Source organism: Tachysurus fulvidraco, chromosome 9 (genome assembly GCF_022655615.1).
Source record: "Tachysurus fulvidraco isolate hzauxx_2018 chromosome 9, HZAU_PFXX_2.0, whole genome shotgun sequence".
NCBI lineage: Eukaryota > Metazoa > Chordata > Actinopteri > Siluriformes > Bagridae > Tachysurus > Tachysurus fulvidraco.
In genome coordinates, this window is record NC_062526.1 from 23,601,765 (window position 1) to 23,622,806 (window position 21,042).

General features: G+C 38.0%; 3 protein-coding genes across 3 annotated transcripts in view; all 3 read left to right on the plus strand.

The window, feature by feature from the left end:
* The window catches only part of LOC113640723, a 137,919-nt gene that overhangs the window by 5,545 nt on the left and 111,332 nt on the right, over positions 1–21,042 (plus strand). The gene's annotated exons all lie outside the window — the stretch shown is intronic.
* Positions 5,209–14,409, plus strand: LOC113662367. Its single transcript, XM_047818152.1, has 6 exons — positions 5,209–5,399; positions 10,516–10,818; positions 13,213–13,338; positions 13,417–13,488; positions 13,611–13,681; positions 13,888–14,409. Exons 1-6 carry the CDS (start codon positions 5,351–5,353, stop codon positions 13,996–13,998), a joined length of 732 nt encoding a protein of 243 aa, XP_047674108.1. The 5' UTR covers positions 5,209–5,350; the 3' UTR covers positions 13,999–14,409.
* On the plus strand, positions 17,162–20,957 carry LOC113662372 (junctional adhesion molecule-like). The gene is made up of 6 exons (XM_047818148.1): positions 17,162–17,300; positions 18,684–18,986; positions 19,414–19,740; positions 19,859–19,945; positions 20,162–20,226; positions 20,512–20,957. Exons 1-6 carry the CDS (start codon positions 17,252–17,254, stop codon positions 20,545–20,547), a joined length of 867 nt encoding a protein of 288 aa, XP_047674104.1. The 5' UTR covers positions 17,162–17,251; the 3' UTR covers positions 20,548–20,957.

Here is a 21,042-nt window from a genome sequence, read left to right on the forward strand (position 1 = left end):
ATTCTTGTCTATAATTTTATTTCTAACCTCCTGAAACAACTCTTTCCTTCGCTTCCTCTGGTCCATGTTGAGTGTGGTACACATCATGTCACCAGACAACACAGTGACTACCTGGAGCCCCATATATAGGCCCACTGACTGATCACAAGATTGTAGACACGTGTGATGCTAATTAGTGGACACACCTTGAATTAACATGTCCCTTTGGTCACATTATTTTCAGTCTTTTCTAGGGGTACCATCATTTTTGTTCAGGCCTGTTCCATGAGTTTATTTTTTTTTAATAATTCAGTTGAAGCATGGTTGAAAAGCAATGTCTGACTTTCATTGGTTAACATTCATAGAATTTTTATTTATTATTACTTTTGTCAAATTAAAGTTTTTTTCTGTGACCATTGTGAGTTTTTCTTTCATTGACCGAAGGGTACCAACAATTTTGTCCACGTGTGTGAACAGTAATAAAGACTTCACTAGATGTCATTTTCAACTTGAGTTTTTTTAACTTAATATCTGATGCATCAGAATAAATTTTAATATGACATTAAACATTAAAGCCAAACTCTTTAAATTTTTTTACATTCAAACTATTTACATTCAAAGAAACTCTACATAACACACTAGACCTGGTGTTTATATCAATTTAACATGAACATTGATGAACACAGTCTGTACATCAGCTGATACATTAGGAAGTCTTTTTAAATACATGTCTTTATAAATATTGATTTAAGTTTGTCACTTATTATTGAGTTTATTAAGGAGCCATTTAGCCCTATGAAGAAGTTCCTGAAATAATGGTTTTAGGTTAAAAAAAAGTTTTATATATATAATATATATATATATATATATATATATATATATATATATATATATATTAACTAAATTATAGTCATATATGTAACAAACTTATCTACTAAATTTTGTCACATTAAAATGACACCTATTTGGTGTGCAGGTCAGAGCAGGAGCAGGGTAACAGCACAGAAACACCTTTGTGTCATGTGATTTCTGTCTGATTATGTCTGTCACCAAAAAGAGCACAGCCTTCAGAACACTGACTACTTCATTACTACTGAAATAAATCTACATAAACACTAATAAAAGCTTCAGAAGGTGTCAGTGTCATGTTTAATCTGTCTTTGTTTTCTTTTTATTTACAGTCACAGAAATTAAAAATAGAAATCTATATCTGATATCTTTGTCAATTCTCTCAGTCTTTACTGACAATTATTACACTTTATAAATCTTCATGTAGGTTCATGTCAGTTGTCATTGATGTAGGTGTAATTTAGCTTCATTAACATGACCCTAATTATGTTGCCTTTTATTTTTAAAAGTTTTTACAGACATTGTTTCATTAATGACTGAGCGTGAGTGTCATGTGCCATATTACTAACAGTGAGTAAAAACAGACTTTAGATTTATTAAAGTTTTACTTTTCAGGAGGAAAAACAGAAACTTCAACCCACTCAGGGAAAACAGACAGAAGACCTCCATCAGAACAGCCTCCAAGTAAAACAACAAACTCTCCACCTGCATCATCCTCAACAACACGCACATCAGCTTCTTTTTAATTTACATAACTTTCCTTTTTAAGCAGAAATGATTATTACATTATTAATAAACATTTTACTGTTCTGTTTGTTGGATATTTAAGAGCACAAGGGCACACACACACACACACATATACACGTGTCACTGAGTGTGAGTCAAACAGAACAGCAGCCTCCACACCTTACTTGATCACTTCAGACAGTAAAATATTGTTGTTAACACTAGAGGTGTGATTTCTGAGGGTTTATTTCTCTTCACCAGGAACATGTGGAGAGAACGGGATTACTGAAGGACGTCCGGACTGTAAGGGAAAGCCAACAGATCAGGTTAGCAAATGTAAAATGAGTTATAACAGATCTGTTTCTAGCTTTAGAGCTTTTGTTTTGTTTGCGAAACACTGCAGGTATCAGTATCAGGTTTCACTGAACACTGAGTTATAGGAAATGATCTTCTGCTGCTTCTATCAGAACAACACATGGTGTAAAGAAAGAAGTCAGATTTGGAGATTTGTGTCATCTTTACAGGATTTTACCTGCTTCTTTGAGCAAACAGCAAAACCCACAGAATTTGTGTTATATGTATAATTTTCCTCTTCTGTCTTTCCACAGCCTGAACCTGATCTTGTCACTTTCTGTATTAAATAACACATTAACACAGCCGGAGCAGCTCAGGTCCAGATTAACACTGGAGAGAAAACTGAGTACACCAACATTATAACAAAGTAATCCAATGTAAATATTCTCAGATATTATAGAATAATGCTGAAAACAGAATAAATACATGCCGTGGTCAAGCACAAGATTCTTTCTGGTGGGATTTTTATATGTTTAATTTTACTGTTAAAAAAGGGAAAAGGCAAATAATTACTTCGTATTCACCTTCATTATATTAGCTAAGGGTATTGTTCTGCATTCACTTTTTCTGTTAATCATTAAAACTGCCAATCAATAAATTTGCAAACTATATTTTGAGTGTTTGTGTCATTTTTCTCATCTTATGTGTCCCATTCTTACATATATCAGGTTAAGAAATGAATGTGCTAGTAGGCTTTTGTGTAAATAGGCTTGTGTAAGAAGTTCTTGTTTGTGACTTGTTAAAACCTTGAGCAAAAATAAAAAGAGGAGGATTGTTGAATCTCCATGGACTTAATGCGTTTTTCTAATAAATAAATATAATAATACAATAATTTACAATACAAGTGTTAAGGCACCACCTAGTGGTCAAATAGAGCATTGACTTTTACATGTGACAAATTCAAGCAGAATTATCAAATGTTTACATTTACCTGACATTGTTTACAATAACATGTTGCTGTACTGAGGTTATGGTATGTGTGAAATTCTCTATTTTAATTGGTAACGTGGTGCTGATTAGTTTTCTATAACAGCAGCTCTAACAGTAGTGCTTGTTGTAATTGAAATCACAGGTTTATGTTAATGATTTAATAACATTTACCAGCTAGTAAAGATGGTCTTTTGTTCTCTTTCAAGTTTCGGTGTCTCACTATGGGATACGCCCCTTGTGGATTGGCTTCTTACCTCAGTATAAGAAGATCCACTCAGCTTCATCACGTTATTCAAAAACCTCTTCTCTCATCACACCTGAAGTCTTACAGTCATGGTACTGAACCAGATGAACTGTTGGCTGTCACGCCACTGCTCACCTAATCCTTCACTTTACACTCGTTTCCTCAGTACCAGAAGGACGGCTGCAGCAAAGCAGACTTCCTTAGCTAGTGAGGGGAATCCTCCGTGCCTATGCTCATGTGTGAATAAGATCTCAATCAGAGACACACACCAAGTATGCTCTGCAAGTCTTGGGCTGAATCAAGCTCAAGCAACAATTTATGCTCCTACTGTAGCTCTTGTGAGCATTGTGCATGTTTTCTCCATTAAGAGTCTTCCCGCAGGCCAGTAGGCCAAGACAGTCTGTCAGATATTTCCAGAGCTTCTGAAAGAAGTTGCTGTCACCTAGAAAGATAAACATTTCACAGGAAAAATGCCCATTCAAGGGGAATCGGTTCTTGACCTGGAGGGAAGGGAGAAGGAGGATATTCTCAGTATGCCCTCATGAAGCCGTTAGTAGCCGTGCCTTTGCATCCTAAGCGCTCAGCAGCTGCTAAGCCGACATTACTGTCAAAAGCGGATAGATTCCAGTTTAATATGAAGGAACACACTTACAAGGCGGACGCTCCCTCAATCAGAGCCTTGAAAGCTACCTCTATGCTGACCACATACCAAGCGGAGCTACTATTTGTCATTCAGGAAAGAGTACAGGTCTGATAGGTTAGCCAGGTTTAAAGGTAGCCATGCACAAGCAGCTGCTCACCCACCCCCCACCTTCAGCATCCCCAGGTGACAAAGACTGCCAAAGAAGAATGCAGTGGTTCAGAGTGGAGTTCAGGAACAAAAGCCTGTCTGGCGGTGCAAGAACTGTCCACCTGCGACAGCACAGACCGACCCACCAGCTCCTCATCCCTCCGAGGTGGTGAGGAGAAAGAATGCAGAAAAATTCACTGTGTTTGAGTGAATTTGAAACCAAACCCTGCATTCATGCCAAAGGTCATTAATTCTATTGTTTCTCTTTAGCTAAGAACATTCTATTCCCCACCTTTTCCTTCACCAGATCAGCAAAGGTTGAATTCCTTATGCCCAGCGCTCGCACAGAGTATTTACGAGGACAGAACCGGAGGGTTCAGAGAAAGTGATCAGCTGTTTGTGTCTTGAGCAAAACCGCTTTCGGGAAGAACAATCAAAGAGGAAGTGATTTCCCAGGTGTATTCCAGCAAGGGTCTTACAGCTCAGCCTGGATTATGTGCACACTCAACAACGGGGATGTCAGCTTTGTGGACTCTCATTAAAAGAGTCACAATGCAGGATATTTGTGATGTGGAGAGTTGGTCGTCACCACACAAGATTTTATAAACTAGATGTTACAGTGCAGACACTAGCACATGCTGTACAGAGTGTAGGATCTTAAGTTCTTACTCATCCAGCCCTGGATGTTTGTCATAAATTGGTTTGCGGGTGAGTTCGAAACAGGCTATCTGGCAATACGGGAGTTAGGAAATCCCATAGTGAGACACAGAAATGTATGCTTGAAAGAGAAATATAGGTTAAATAGGTTAAATATAGGATAGGGCTTCTGAGGAATACGTGTAAAGGGCATCAGAGTAATGCTATCAGAGAATCAGGGTTCTAAACTGTAAAACATGTTACTAATTAAAATTATACTCCTCTGATTAATCTTACTTTTCATAATTACCTTGACCAGCCTCTATGTTCTCCTCAGCTCACATGTGGTAAATGTGGCTTTAAGACTTCCTGTAAGTCTCAGGAAATACACTTGCTGTTGAATATACTGATGAACATTACAGCTTTGTCCTAAACACAAGAATTCCTGTGTGTTATAAAGTGAAGTTTATGTTGCAGCTCATGTCAAATTTTGCTGGTAATAGACCCATTAAAGTCAAATAATCTGTGTGTGTGTGTGTGTGTGTGTGTGTGTGTGTGTGTGTGTGTGTGTGTGTGTGTGTGTGTGTGTGTGTGTGTGTGTGTGTGCGTGCTTGTATGTATGTGCGTGCGTGCTTGTGTGCGTGTGTGCTTGTGAGTGTGTGTGTGTGTGTCTGCATTTGCGTGTGAGTACATGATGAAATACGTTTTCAGAAATGAGAAATGACTTAGTGGTCGTTGTTGTTTCCTGAAAACCAAAATGTTTAAGGAGACACTCAGTCAGTGTGTCAGTGTGTGTGTTTCACTCAGAGGGACTGGTGTGTGTGTGTGCAGAAGAATCAGTAATGATGAAGTGCTTATATCTTTTGTATATCGTGTTTCACGTCACTGCAGGTGAGTGAAGTTATTTTTTATTTTCTATTACAGAAAGGAGAGAGAATATTATCCAGGTCTTATTTCAGCTGCTTTGTGTTTAGTTCATGTGGTTTCTGTCCAGACTGGGTTTACTGTAGGCTGGAGTTCATACACAACATGCCTTGTGTTATAATGTTCTTATTCAGACCTGTTCAGCTTTGATCATGTGAATGTATCTATAAAAACTAATATAAAGCTTAGTAGAAAAGTTACTTCCTGTAACTTGTAGGTCACTTCTTCACTCTGGTCTTAGTTGTAAATAGATGTGTGTGAATTTCACACCTTTTTCTGTTGTCTCTCTTTCACTGCTGTCGCTCTGACCACCACCTTCACTTCCTGCATTACATCATATTTAGAGTTTTTATTTTTTACAATTAGGTGCATTTGACATGCATTTAACAACACTGTGTTAACATTTTCAAAACTCAGAAAAGTGTCCTGTGTGGACTTTCTATGTTAACAATTTCTTCTATTTTCACTTCATTACCATCTGTACAAAAGTGTTAGTAACTGGGCTGAGAAACAAGAGATTCGGGTTTTGAGTTCAGCTGATGATGTTCCATTACTGACCCTGTGAGTTTAAACAAACCTCTTAATGACAAACTGGACAATTTCTTCAACCTCATGACTTGTTTTTTTTTTTCAATCACCATCAGCTGTGAGCTTTATATTGACCGGTGAACTTTTATTAATTATACCAACACTAAGATATAGAACATTCATAAATAACAGAGTTATTTGTGATTGGCCAATACCTTTGTGATTAGCCAATACCGCAGACTGGAGCCAATGGAAATGCTTCTCTCCTTCGGTGCGCATCTTTATTCTAACCATCAGCTCAGAGCTTTATATGGACCGGTGAAACTTTATTAAAGGTGGGGTGCACGTTGTTTCGGAAATGCTTCAGAAAACTGAATCGGTCTGACAAACAAAACGTATAGCCAATGAGCAAAAAGGGGCGTGTCTTGTCAATATGCGGCGGAGAGAGTGTTCAGTGCGCATGTCTGACATTAGCAGAAAGCGATTAAAACATTGACATGGCAGAAAAAACAAAAAGTGAAAAAAGGCTTACGATAAGGTAAGAAGCAGGACCCGTGTTAATATAGGATCAGATTTCCAGCGCTGAGGAGAACTGAACGTCTTCCGCGTTAAACGGAGCTAAACCTTTCACGGTACAACACACAGTTCTACAAAATCACATTTGTATTACCATAGTATTATGTTGGCTTTGTAGAAGCCAACATTCTGATTTCCGTTATAAGCTTATTATTATTATTATTATTATTATTATTATTATTATTATTATTATTATTATTATTATTAGACAAAAATTTATTTAAAAAAATGCGGCCTAGGGCGTTCGAGCCACATGCACCAAATTCGGATATGTCGTAGACCCTGGTCTGAAGTTTGTTGCTTCTATTTTCTAAGCGATCGGAATTCCGGCATTCCCGGTACGGAAGCTCAAAGTGGCCTTTTTTCCCATAGACTTCCATTATAAACTTTTGAGGTTTGTAACTCGGCAGGTTTTCGAGCGATTTACACCGAACTCGGACAGGTTCTTTAGGACCTTACTCCGGAAGAAGTTTTTATTCCGGAGTTCCGACGGAATTTTCGGTTTTCCCGTAGTCAACGATCGAACATCCCATAGACTTAAATAGGGAATTCCGAAAAGTCCTCTAAGCTCTCACACACACAATACATCCAACATTAAGAATTGCATGTAATGTTCTATGCAGTATAATAAGTAGAATCCCATAATGACTGCAGTATTGACATGAAATGTCCAAACCCTCAGTAGCCACTTTTTGCCAAAAGTATTGGCACCCCACCGGGTATTCTAGTGACATCACTCGACACCACGTGACGTCACGTGTAGCCCCCCCAAAACAAGCAAAATCAAAAATTTGCACAACATGGACATATGACATATCAAAACACTCAGCACAATGAGGGGAACTGCCCCAGGGGTATTCTGGTCACGTCACGTGACGTCACGTGTAGCCCCGCCCCCACAAAAAGCGAAATCACAAATTTGCACAACATGGACATGTGACATATCAAAACACTCAGCACAATGAGGGGAACTGCCCCACGGGTATTCTGGTCACGTCACGTGACGTCACGTGTAGTTCCAACCCCAAAACAAGCGAAATCAAAAATTTGCACAACATGGACATGTGACATATCAAAACACTCAGCACAATGTGGGGAACTGCCCCACGGGTATTCTGGTAACGGCACGTGACGTCACGTGTAGCCCCGCCCCCAAAACTAGTGAAATAAAAAATTTGCACAAAATGGACATGTGACATATCAAAACACTCAGCACAATGAGGAGAACTGCCCCACAGGTATTATGGTCACGTCACGTGACGTCACGTGATGTCACATATAGCCCCGCCCCCAAAACAAGCGAAATTAAAAATTTGCACAACATGGACATGTGACATATCAAAACACTCAGCACTATGAGAGGAACTACCTCACGGGTATTCGGATCACGTCACATGCTCATATCCGCTCACCTCCAATAGTATTGGCACTCTAGCGGTCCAGTAGCTTTCACAATCTTTTTGTTAACTCGCCTCCAAAATGCACCGGCCTTTGCGAATACTTGCACCGTCAAAGCCAACATCAAAGTTTGCCGCGACAAACTTTACAAATCTAGTTATTATGTTGGCTTTGTAGAAGCCAACATTCTGATTTCCGTTATAAGATTATTATTATTATTATTATTATTATTATTATTATTATTATTATTATTATTATTATTATTCTTAGACAAAAATTTATTTAAAAAAATGCGGCCTAGGGTGTTCGAGCCACATGCACCAAATTCGGATATGTTGTAGACCCTGGTCTGAAGTTTGTTGCTTCTATTTTTCTAAGCGATCGGAATTCCGGCATTCCCGGTTCGGAAGCTCAAATTGGCCTTTTTTCCCATAGACTTCCATTAAAAACTTTTGAGGTTTGTAATTCGGCAAGTTTTCGAGCGATTTACACCGAACTCGGACAGGTTCTTTAGGACCTTACTCCGGACCAAATTTTTATTTCGGAGTTCCGATGGAATTTTCGGTTTTCCCGTAGTCGACGATCGAACATCCCATAGACTTGAATAGGGAATTCCGAAAAGTCCTCTAAGCTCTCACACACACAATACATCCAACATTAAGAATTGCATGTAATGTTCTATGCAGTATAATAAGTAGAATCCCATAATGACTGCAGTATTGACATGAAATGTCCAAACCCTCAGTAGCCACTTTTTGCCAAAAGTATTGGCACCCCACCGGGTATTCTGGTGACGTCCTCGACACCACGTGACGTCACGTGTAGCCCCGCCCCAAAACAAGCGAAATCAAAAATTTTCACAACACGGACATGTGACATATCAAAACATTCAGCACAATGTGGGGAATTGCCCCACGGGTATTCTGGTCACGTCACGTGACGTCACGTGTAGCCCCGCCCCCAAAACAAGCGAAATTAAAAATTTGCACAACATGGACATGTGACATATCAAAACACTCAGCACAATGAGGGGAACTGCCCCACGGGTATTCTGGTCACGTCACGTCACGTGAGGTCACATGACATCATGTGAAAATTAAAAATTTGCACAACAGGGACATGTGACATATCAAAACACTCAGCACAATGAGCGGAACTGCCCCATGGGTATTCTGGTAACGTCACGTGACATCACGTGTAGCCCCGCCCCCAAAACAAGTGAAATCAAAAATTTACACAAGATGGACATGTGACATATCAAAACACTCAGCACATTGAGGGGAACTGCCCCAGGGGTATTCTGGTCACGTCACATGACGTCACATGATGTCACATGTAGCCCCGCCCCAAAAACAAGCAAAATTAAAAATTTGCACAATATGGACATGTGACATATGAAAACACTCAGCACAATGAGGGGAACTGCCCCACGGGTATTATGGTCACGTCACGTGACGTCACGTGATGTCACATGTAGCCCCGCCCCAAAAACAAGCAAAATTAAAAATTTGCACAAGATGGACATGTGACATATCAAAACACTCAGCACAATGAGGGGAACTGCCCCACGGGTATTTTGGTCACGTCATGTGACGTCACGTGATGTCACATGTAGCCCCGCCCCAAAAACAAGCAAAATTAAAAATTTGCACAACATGGACATGTGACATATCAAAACACTCAGCACAATGAGGGGAACTGCCCCACGGGTATTCTGGTCACGTCACGTGACGTCACGTGATGTCACATGTAGCCCCGCCCCAAAAACAAGCAAAATTAAAAATTTGCACAACATGGACATGTGGCATATCAAAACACTCAGCAGAATGAGGGGAACTGCCCTATGGGTATTCTGGTCACGTCACGTGACGTCACGTGTAGCCCCGCCCCCAAAACAAGCAAAATCAAAAATTTGCACATCATGGACATGTGACATATCAAAACACTCAGCACAATGAGGGGAAGTGCCCCACGGATATTCTGGTCACGTCACGTGACGTCACGTGAGGTCACGTGACGTCACGTGAAAATTAAAAATTTGCACAACATGGACATGTGACATATCAAAACACTCAGCACAATGAGGGGAACTGCCCCATGGGTATTATGTTCACATCACATGCTCATGTCCAATCACCTCCAAAAGTATTGGCACCCTAGTGGTCCAGTAGCTTTCACAATCTTTCTGTCCACTCGCCTCCAAAAAGCACCGGTCTTTGCGAATACTTGCACCGTCAAAGCAAACATCAAAGTTTGTCGCGACGAACTTTACAAATCTAGTTACTTATTGAGTTCATTTATTGATTAAAAATATCCCCTCGGCCAGCTGCCCCAGCATGTTCTGCCATAGTAGTTGCCTGGGTTATGTATGTATGTGTTTGGTGGAGCTATCAAAACAGGGGTGACACCCATTTGGGTTAGGGGCGTGTTTGTTTTGGTGATTTTAAAACAGAGAGACATTTAAAGGTTTTGAAATTAAATGTACTGAAGAATAAATATTTCCTTAATAGTTCATTTATTAAATATTGTACTTCATGTTGTATTCAGTAGATTCTGAGTGTATGTATGTTTGTGTCTGTAGGCTGTAATCTCACTGCTCAAACTAAATATGAATACATTGGACACCCTGGAGGTTCAGTTATGTTACCCTGCTCCTGCTCTGACCTGCACACCAAACCTCACACATTCACCTGGATGGTCTACAGAACAGGAGGTCTGAATGACGTGTTAAATGATGAACACTACCGTGGCAGACTTCAGCTGTTTAATCACATTTCTCCTGGTAATCTGTCTCTGCTCATATCTGACCTGAGAGAAGAGGACGGGACAGTCTACAGGTGCAGCACTGAGAACAGTCTCACAGACATGCAGATTAATGTTAAAGGTAAATGATTTGAATACACAATAAAAATTAATATTTATTGTAAAATCATCCTTGATCATACTCTAATTAATTATAGTTACATATGTAACAAAAATGTCTACTCTATTTACCATACATGAAGGGGACTGAAGATGAATTAACTTAGGAGTCATATAGTGACACATCAGTATTGAGTTTTTAAGACATTAAATACCGATTAAAGTGAAATAGTGATCTACACAATAGTAAATACACAATAAAAGTTTATATTTAGTTTATATGTACTCCATTTACCATAACTGAAGGGGAATTAATTTAGGAGTCATATAGTGACTCATCAGTATTAAGTTATAAACGACATTAAATACAGATTATGGTGTCAAACTGACCTGAACTTTGGACTGGTGTTGGATTGGATTTGTGATATTTATCAGTCTAAACTAAGATTTATCCTCATAACATTGTAGTGTTTATAGAGCTACATGTCTAATGGTTAGAGAGTCTGACTCGTAATCCGAAGGTTGTGTGTTCGAGTCTCAGGCCGGCCACGACTGAGGTGCCCTTGAGCAAGGCACCGAAACCCCCAACTGCTTCCCGGGCGCCGCAGCATAAATGGCTGCCCACTGCTCCGGGTGTGTGTTCACGGTGTGTGTGTTCACTGCTGTGTGTGTGCACTTTGGATGGGTCAAAAATGCAGAGAACGAATTCTGAGTATGGATCACCGTACTTAGCCGTATGTTACTTCACTTGTTGAGTGTTTTTTTTATCTTAATATCTGATGCATCAGAATAAATTGTAATATGACATTAAACATTAAAACCAAACTCTAATTTCCAGTCAAAGAATTTACCTGGTGTTTATATTTAACATGAACATTGATGAACACAGTCTGTACATCAGCTGATACATTAGGAAGTCTTTTTAAATACATGTCTTTATAAATATTGATTTAGGTTCATGTCACTTATTATTAGGAGTTTATTAAGGAGCCATTTATTACTATGAAGAAGTCCCTTAAGTAATATTTTAACTTTATTTGTCAGTGACGGTTCAGTGATCACCAGCTTCACCTCCTACTTTGTGCATCATTTACATTTTTTGGTTAAATCTATTTTTCAATACTGTGTTCACATTTTTAAATCTTTTCACACAGTGAACACAACAGTGGTCTATGTGGACTGAATTATGTATCACTTTTCTTTAATTTGACACAAAAAGCATTGAATAACCTCAACTTTAAAATAGCATGCATTATTTTCTCAGTCAAACTCAACCACAAACAAAATTCTGTATGTCTACAGCTTATATTTCACATGTACTTTTCACCATGCAGTGTGTAGTGTTGTCTCTTCACAGCTCCAGGGTCCATGTTTCAGTCCTGATCTTTGTACTTCATGTTGTATTCAGTAGATTCTGAGTGTTTGTATGTTTGTGTCTGTAGGCTGTGATCTCTCTGGTGATAGACATCAGGTAGTTATTAATGGACACCCTGGTGGTTCAGTCCTGTTACCCTGCTCCTGCTCTGACCTGCACACCAATCCTCAGACATTCACCTGGACAACAGACAGAACAGGACACTGGACTGACATGTTAAATGATGAAGACTACCGTGACAGACTTCAGCTGTTTAATCACATTTCTCCTGGTAATCTGTTTCTGCTCATATCTGACCTGAGAGAAGAGGATCAGAGAGTCTACAGGTGCAGCACTGGATTAAAAGAATACAGAGAAATCAGGATTAATGTTAAAGGTAAAACATTTAAATACTCAATAAAAGATTATATTTAGTGTGCAAACAAACTTTATAAGAATAGAATTATAGTCACATATGTAACAAACATGTCTACTAAATTTACCATAACTGATGGTTTTACTCTACGAGTCATAGTGTGTCACATTAAAATGACACCTATTTGGTGTACAGGTCAGAGCAGGAGCAGGGTAACAGCACAGAAACACCTTTGTGTCATGTGATTTCTGTCTGATTATCATCACCAGAGAGAGCACAGCCGTCAGAACACACCTTCATTACTACTGCCGAAAACCTACATAAACATTAATTAAAGCTTCAGAAGGTACCAGTGTCATGTTGTTTAATCTGTCTGTATATTTTGTTCTGATTTACAGTCAGAGAAATAAAATATAGAAATCTATATCTGATATCTTTGTCAATTATCTCAGTCTTCAACAGATGATACTTATTACACTTTATAAATCTTCATGTAGGTTCATGTCAGTTGTTGTTTAAGTAGGTGTCATTTAACCTCATTAACATGACCCAAATTATGTTACCTTTTATTTTTAAGAAGTTTTTACAGACATTGTTTCATTAATAACTGAGCGTGAGTGTCATGTGCCATATTACTAACAGTGATTAAAAACAGACTTTAGATTTATTAAGGTTTGTCTTTTCAGAAGGAAAAAGAGAAACTTCAACACACTCAGGGAAAACAGATGGGCGATCTCCATCAGAACAGCCTCAGATCACAACAATCTCTGCACCTGCAACATCCTCAACAACACTGGAACAAGCTAAACTGGGTGCCAAAACTTTTAATCAGTACTGAAAATATATGATAGTATTATTACCTTTATTAAAAGTGTTTTTTTTTTTTTTAGTTTTCGGCATTGTGGCTGCTTTTCTGTTGGTGATAGTTGGCATAATGGCATTTATTTGTTGGAGATGCAAAGGTACAAAACACACACAGATTTTGAAACTGATTAATTAGTACAATTTGCACAAACTTCCTTTTGTGTCTCAATTAAAACAAGTCAGTCAGTAACTAAATAAGTTTGATGGTGTGATTTCTGAGGTCTTTTCCCATTAGGAGGAAGATGTGGAAAGAACACGATAACTGAAGGACGTCCAAAGCAGAAGGATCCGGTTAGTGTACATTAGGCCTGGATTCAGCTGTATTTTTATTGTCATGTGACATCTTTAAGTCTTAAATGTACGGAACAACACATGGTGTAAATAAAGAAGTCAGATTTGGAGATTTGTGTCGTCTTTACAGGATTTTACCTGCTTCTTACAACAGTAGAAGTAATAGAAATGTTATATGTAGAATTTTCCTCTTCTGTCTTTCACAGACTGTGCCTGATGTTACTTACTCTACTGTAAGCCACATTCACACAGCCGGAGCAGCTCGGGTCCAGATCAATGTGGGAGAGCATGAATACGCCAGCATTGTAACAAATTAATCCACAGTAAATATATAGAATAATGTTAAAAAAAATCATACAGTAGATTAAATACATACCATGGTAAGCACTGGATTCACAATATTGGCCTGGTTTATTTTCTGTGATTTGTTTCTAACCAAAAATAACAGATTGTAATCATGTGGATAATCTTACAAATTATGATTTTATTGTTTGTCATATTATATCTTTTGTATCTTATGTAATTTTATATCTTTTTTGTAGCATTCTCCGAAAAAAATTAAGTTCATCACTTTGTTTTGTGTAAGACATGGTGTCCTCTATTCCATAAATACTAGAAATCTTAGGGTCTTTGGCTTACTTGGTCTTTGTCTGTGTGAACGTGTATGTTTCTGTGCATGTGCGTGTAGACACAGGCATAAATATGTCTGTGTGTATAAGGTACTACTAGGACAATTCCCTTCCAGACCACCAGAGGGGGTGCTGGTAGGTTGATTGTTACTCCTTGTTGAAGCGTCATGTGATCATGTAATGTGTTATGTTATATGATCATAAATGTTCTTAATGTGTTGCGTTATTTATAACCTGCCCTAGGGTTGCCACCCGTCTCGTGAAATACGGAATCGTCCCGTATTTACAGGCAAAATGACGCGTCCCGTATCAAATCAATACGGGACGCGATTTGTCCCGTATTTTACATAGGTCCACATTATACAGCATCCCATTCATATCACCCCACCCGCACTGTGTGGAGACGCGTCCTATTCTGCCCCTGATTGGGTAATACTCGTTTACTCGTTGCCATCGTTGGTTTGTTTTAGGGATACGGGCCGTGAATCACGGCCAATCAGAGTCAGAGGAGGGCGGGACGGAGTATCATTAGTAAGCTGAGCCTCATCCAAAAAGTCAGCATGGATGAACTTTATGATGAATGCACCACAGCAAATAGCATTCTGAATTGGCTCAGAGATAGTGCAGAGGATGAATGGAAGTCCAAAGATGTGGTTGTCAGGTGGGTGGCTCTCTTTCAAGTAGCTAACCTGCCTAACATGCTGTCCATCATCAGCCACATCTTAAGCATCCCAGCATCCACTGGTTATGTGGAAAGAATCTTTTCTAGAATGACCAACAAATGGAGGAACAGGTGCAGGTGCTCTGTGGAGCTCTTTTTTATGAATAATAAAATTTTAAGTTGTGATATACCACCACCACTGGCACGCCATCGGGACTGTGGTCATCGTGGCCCCGAGGGGTGTGGCCACTGCCACGGCAGGCGTCCCTTATTTTTCTGTATTGAAGGTGGCAACCCTAACCTGCCCTTTCATGTTTATCATCACGTTTGGGTTTGCCATTGTTTTCATTGTCTTTGTTTTCAGTCCTGTTTCTATGTATTTGTTTTCTTTTTTGTTGTGTGTGGGGGGTGGTGTGGGGTGTCTGGGTTCCTGCAATGATTCTTTTTACCGGACAAACCATAAACTTAAAAAGGAGTCTAAAATGCAAATATTATATATAGACACTGGGTTGATGAAAGATTGCCAGTGACCTCAAACCTGAAATCATTTTGACAGTATTATTAACAGTAACAATGGCACAAACAAAACTAGCATAAAATGTGGCCTATTATGAAACATATGTAGCCTGTTTAAAAAAAGACTAATGTGCTTTATGCAATTCATTGCATTATTGAGTCCTTCTCTCCTTCTAAGATGACTTCTTAGTGCTGTCATTATTTGATTCAGCAGAGAGGGGCTTCTTGACACAGGAAATTTTTGACAGTGGGGAAAACTGATGGGAGAGGGCATTGGGCTTGACGTTCTTGGTTTCTGTATGGTACTGTAGGATGGTGAAAAGTTGAACCTCCCAAAGAAGAGAGCCCGTTGAACCTTTCAGGGGTTCAGCCTCCGACACATTAAAGAGGAGCACGCTTGTGTTTAGCCCAGTGGACATAACTCTGGGAAGACTAAAGCAAGGTAATACAAAAAGGGCCAAGGCAGAAGAAACAGATCCTTCAAGAAATCTTGAGTGGAGAACAATCGTGGTCGGTAGCTTTAGGTAGCTTGACAAGGTGACAGACCAGTGGCTACAGACGGTCTCGAGTCATACTCGACCCACACCAGGTTGGAGGAAAAGGAAGAGGGATATTCGGCACAGTAGAGGTGAAACCCTGTCTCCTGGTTTAGCTGTTCCATCTTTTCGGTGGACTTTTGATGAAACCCGGTGGAGAGGCTGGGGTCCTTGGTCCAAGACGATGTTCTGGGGTATGCCATAGAGGCGGAAAACGTGGCCCATCCTCTAATCATCGGTAGAAGGCAAAAATGTAAATCATACTTGGCAAAAATCTGATTAGAACACAGTAGCAAATCCAAGGCTGACAATTTTAGCCATTCGTGGTACATCTTGCTGAACTCATAAATCAGAAATTTGCAAGCTTGTGCAAAAGTTAAACCCCATAGCTGTGGAGTGCTGTGATCACAATGAGAGGTGCAGCTGCTGAATCAGTCATTACTTCATAGCCAAAGTGAGAAGTGACTTTTTTAAATAAAAATATGACCACATTACCTAGTTTATACCTAGTTAATTTAAACGGATAGCCTAAATAAAGCATTTGGCACCTGTTTAGATACTATATTAGCAGGACTATTAAAGACATTTTAAACTCTATTAACTCATGTTAATGATTGAAATGATACTACTCTGATTAATCTTACATTTCATAATCACTCTTGACCAGCCCCTATGTTCTCCTCAGCTCATATGTGGTAATTGTGTCTTAAAGACTTCCTGTAAGTCTCAGGAAACACACTTGCTGGTGAATAAACTGATGAACATTACAGCTTTGTCCCAAACACTAGAATTTCTGAGTGTTAAAGTGAATGTTGCAGCTCATGCCTAATTTTGCTTTTAATGTACTAAATAAAATCACATAGTGTTATTTTTTTATTATTATAATTATTTTATTTATATATTTATTTACTTATTTATTATTTATTTTATCTTGTCTTCTCAAATAACTTAAGGACATGTTTGGCTTTTGAATTATATATATATATATATATATATATATATATATATATATATATATATATATATATATATATATATATATATAGTGTGTGTGTGTGTGTGTGTGTGTGTGTGTGTGTGTGTGTGTGTGTGTGTGTGTGTGTGTGTGTGTGCGTGTGATGTAGTGATTTCCTGGAAACCAAAGTGTATAAAGAGAGACACTCAGTCAGTGTGTCAGTGTGTGTGTTTCACACTGAGGGACTGGTGTGTGTGTGCAGAAGAATCAGTAATGATGAAGTGCTTATATCTTTTGTATGTCGTGTTTCACGTCACTGCAGGTGAGTGAAATTTTTTTTTTTTTCTTTTACAGAAAGGAGAGAGAATATTATCCAGTTCTTAGTTCAGCTGCTTTGTGTTTAGTTCATGTGGTTTCTGTCCAGACTGGGTTTACAGTAGGGTGGAGTTCAGCCCTGTTCCTAAAAAATAAACCAAACACTGTCAAATGTTTATTAATTAGAGAATTAACAACATTAACAAGTCATTTATTAGTGTTTTTTTATTTTAATGTCATTTATATATGATTACATATAATTGTATATTTTTAGACCAGCATGTTCTTCTTGTTAAACTGTTCATAGACGTGTAAACATACACAACATGCCATGTGTTATAATGTTCTTATTTAGACCTGTTCAGATTTGATCATGTGAATGTATCTATAATAATTCATATAAAACATAGTAGAAAAGTTATTTCCTGTAACTTGTAGGTCACTTCGGTCTTAGCTGTAAATAGATTCTTGTGAATTTCACACCTTTTCCTGCTGTCTCTCTGTCACTGCTGTCGTTCTGACCACCGACTTCACTTCCTGCATTACATCATATTCAGAGTTTTTATTATTTTTAATTAGTAACATGCATTTAACAACACTGTGTTCACATTTTCAACTCATAACAGTGGCCCATGTGTGTGGAGTGTCTGTGTTTGTTTTTTTATTCAATTTTTATTGAATTATTAGGTATGCTAATGTCAGGACTTTGGCCATGTGCTTTGTGTTTACGTTCTGTGTTCACGTGTCTGCCCCGCCCTTGTCTCTTCCTCCCTGCCTCTGCACACCTGTCCCTCATGTGTCTGATTAATTATTTGTACTATTTAGTTGAGCTGCGTTGCCTTGAGCAGTGTCTTTTGTTGTTGTGTCTCATAACTAAAGGGAGATCCAATAGGTAACACAGGCCCCTGAGACATGAAGCAGCCAGTCACTCCACCATCAACAAACTGAGAAATGTAAAAAATGTTAGTAGTTAAAAAAAAAAAAAAAAATTAAAATACTAACTAGTAGAGCTATTGGATGTAAAACTAAACACATAATAATCAGATCACTAAACTATTATGTAACATTAAAATGTAGTACAATCCTAAGTAAAAAAAAAAAAGAACAAACAGGAAGTTATAATATCATTTTATTATATAATGTATTAATATAATAATTTGTATGGATTTAGATCATTTATAATTTATATGGATTTATCATTTTTTTTATTAATTCAACATTTATTTTACACATGAACGAATAATTTTTAAGTAGTCAGTAGTAGTAAAACAGATTAAGATTTTGCAATTAATTGTATCGAACAATAAATATTTCCTAAAATGTTCATTTTAAAATATTATCCTTCATATTGCATTCAGTAGATTCTGAGTTTTTATGTTTGTGTCTGTAGGCTGTGATCTCTCTGGTAATGAGACAGTAGAAATTACACGACACAGTGGTGGTTCAGTTCTGTTACCCTGCTCCTGCTCTGACCTGCACATCAAACCTCACACATTCACCTGGATGTCCTACAGAACAGGATGTCTGACTGATATGTTAAATGATGAGCACTATCGTGACAGACTTCAGCTGTTTAATAAATCTTCTCCTGGTAATCTGTCTCTGCTCATATCTGACCTGAGAGAAGAGGATCAGGGAGTCTACAGGTGCAGCACTGAGAAGGGACACAGAGACATCATGATGTATGTTAAAGGTAAATGATTTAAATACACAATAAAAGTTAATATTCAGTGTGAAATCATTCTTGATGAGAGTTAAAATGAATTATATTTACATAGGTAATAAAAACTCTCTTTACTATACCTAAAGGCAAATTTATCTAGGAGTCATACAGTGACACATCAGTACAGAGTTAACAGACTGACCTGAAACTGTCGACTGATGGATTGGCTTTGACAAATAAATCAAATAATAAGATTTATTTTGCATTCATTAGAATAAAAATAACCAAGTAATGCTTCAGAATTGGATATCAGAGTCCTGATAGAGAATTTAAACAGGTGATTGGTATGATCTTTAAAAATCTCTTTGGTTTGCAGCAGAAAATTTTGTGATTTATGAGCAGGGAATATTAATAATTGCAGTATTTCTATTATTGATTGTAAATATTCTGTTTACAGGCTGTGAGCTGGTCAAGGAGACAGATGTAGAGTACATGACTGTGTTCACAGGAGAGTCTGTAGTTCTGCAATGTGTCTGCACTGACCTACAGGACAAACCAAAGTCTCTTAAATGGGAGTTTTCAATACCAACAGAATCTGAAAGCGAACATTATCAGGAAATTTACCCTGAACAAACTGGACATCACAGAAACAGAGTCAAACTGGTCAGTAAAAACTCTCCAGGAAACCTCTCTCTACTCATATCAGACCTGACTGAACAGGACCAGGGAGACTACACATGTTCTGTACAGGAAGAAAGTAAAGATTTCAGACTATATGTTAAAGGTACAGTCCTTTATTTATTAATGACTTTGAACACGTTTTACTTCAGTGGCATGTGCCATATTACTAACATTGATTAAAAACAGTGATTTAGATTGAATACTTTTTATATTTTCTGTAGGAAGAAGAGAAACTTCAACACGCTCCGGAAAAACAGACAGAAGACCTCCATCAGTACAGCCTTCAAGGAAAACAACACAGGAAAAAGGTAAACAATATACTCACAACAGCCTCCCTCTAGTTGACATAACTTTCCTTTTTAATCAGAAGTGAAAAACATATCTATATTCTTACATTTGTTTATTAATAAATGTTTTACTGATCCGTTTGTTGGATATTTGAAAGCATAAGGACACACACACAACACCTCTATTATTGTTAACACAAGAGGTGTGATTTCTGAGGGTTTATTTCTCTACACCAGGAACATGTGAAGAAAAAATTATTACTGAAGGACGTCCGGACTGTAAGGGAAAGCCAACAGATCAGGTTAGCAAATATAAAATGAGTTATAACAGATCTGTTTCTACCTTTAGAGCTTTTGTTGTATTTGTGACACACTGCAGGTAACACACATGACCCACACATGCTTTCACTGAGTTATAGGAAATGATCTTCTGCTGCTTCTATCAGAACAACACATGGTGTAAAGAAAGAAGTCAGATTTGGAGATTTGTGTCGTCTTTACAGGATTTTACCTGCTTCTTGGAGTAAACAGCAAAACTCACAGAATTTGTGTTATATGTGTAATTTTCCTCTTCTGTCTTTCCACAGCCTGAACCTGATCTTGTCACTTTCTGTATTAAATAACACATTAACACAGCCGGAGCAGCTCAGGTCCAGATTAACACTGGAGAGAAAACTGAGTACACCAACATTATAACAAACTAATTTAATGTAAAAATGTTCAGATATTATAGAATAATGCTGATAAATAAACACCATGTTCAATCACAAGATTCCTGGTGGGATTTTTGTATTTGTTTGATTTTACTGTTAAAAAAGGGAAAAGGTTCCAGATAATTGCTTCATATTCACCTTCATTATATTAGCTAAGAGTATTGTTCTGCATTCACTTTTTCTGTTGATCAATAAAACTGCTGATGGATGAAAATTTGCAAAATATATTTTGAGTGTTTGTGACATTCTTCTCATCTTATGTGTCCCATTCTTACATATATCAGCTTAAGAAATGAATATGTTAGAAGGTGTTTGTGTAAATAGGCTTGTGTAATAAGTTCTTGTTTGTGACTTGTTAAAACCTTAAAGCAAAAAATAAAAAGAGGTGGATTGTTAAATTTGCAT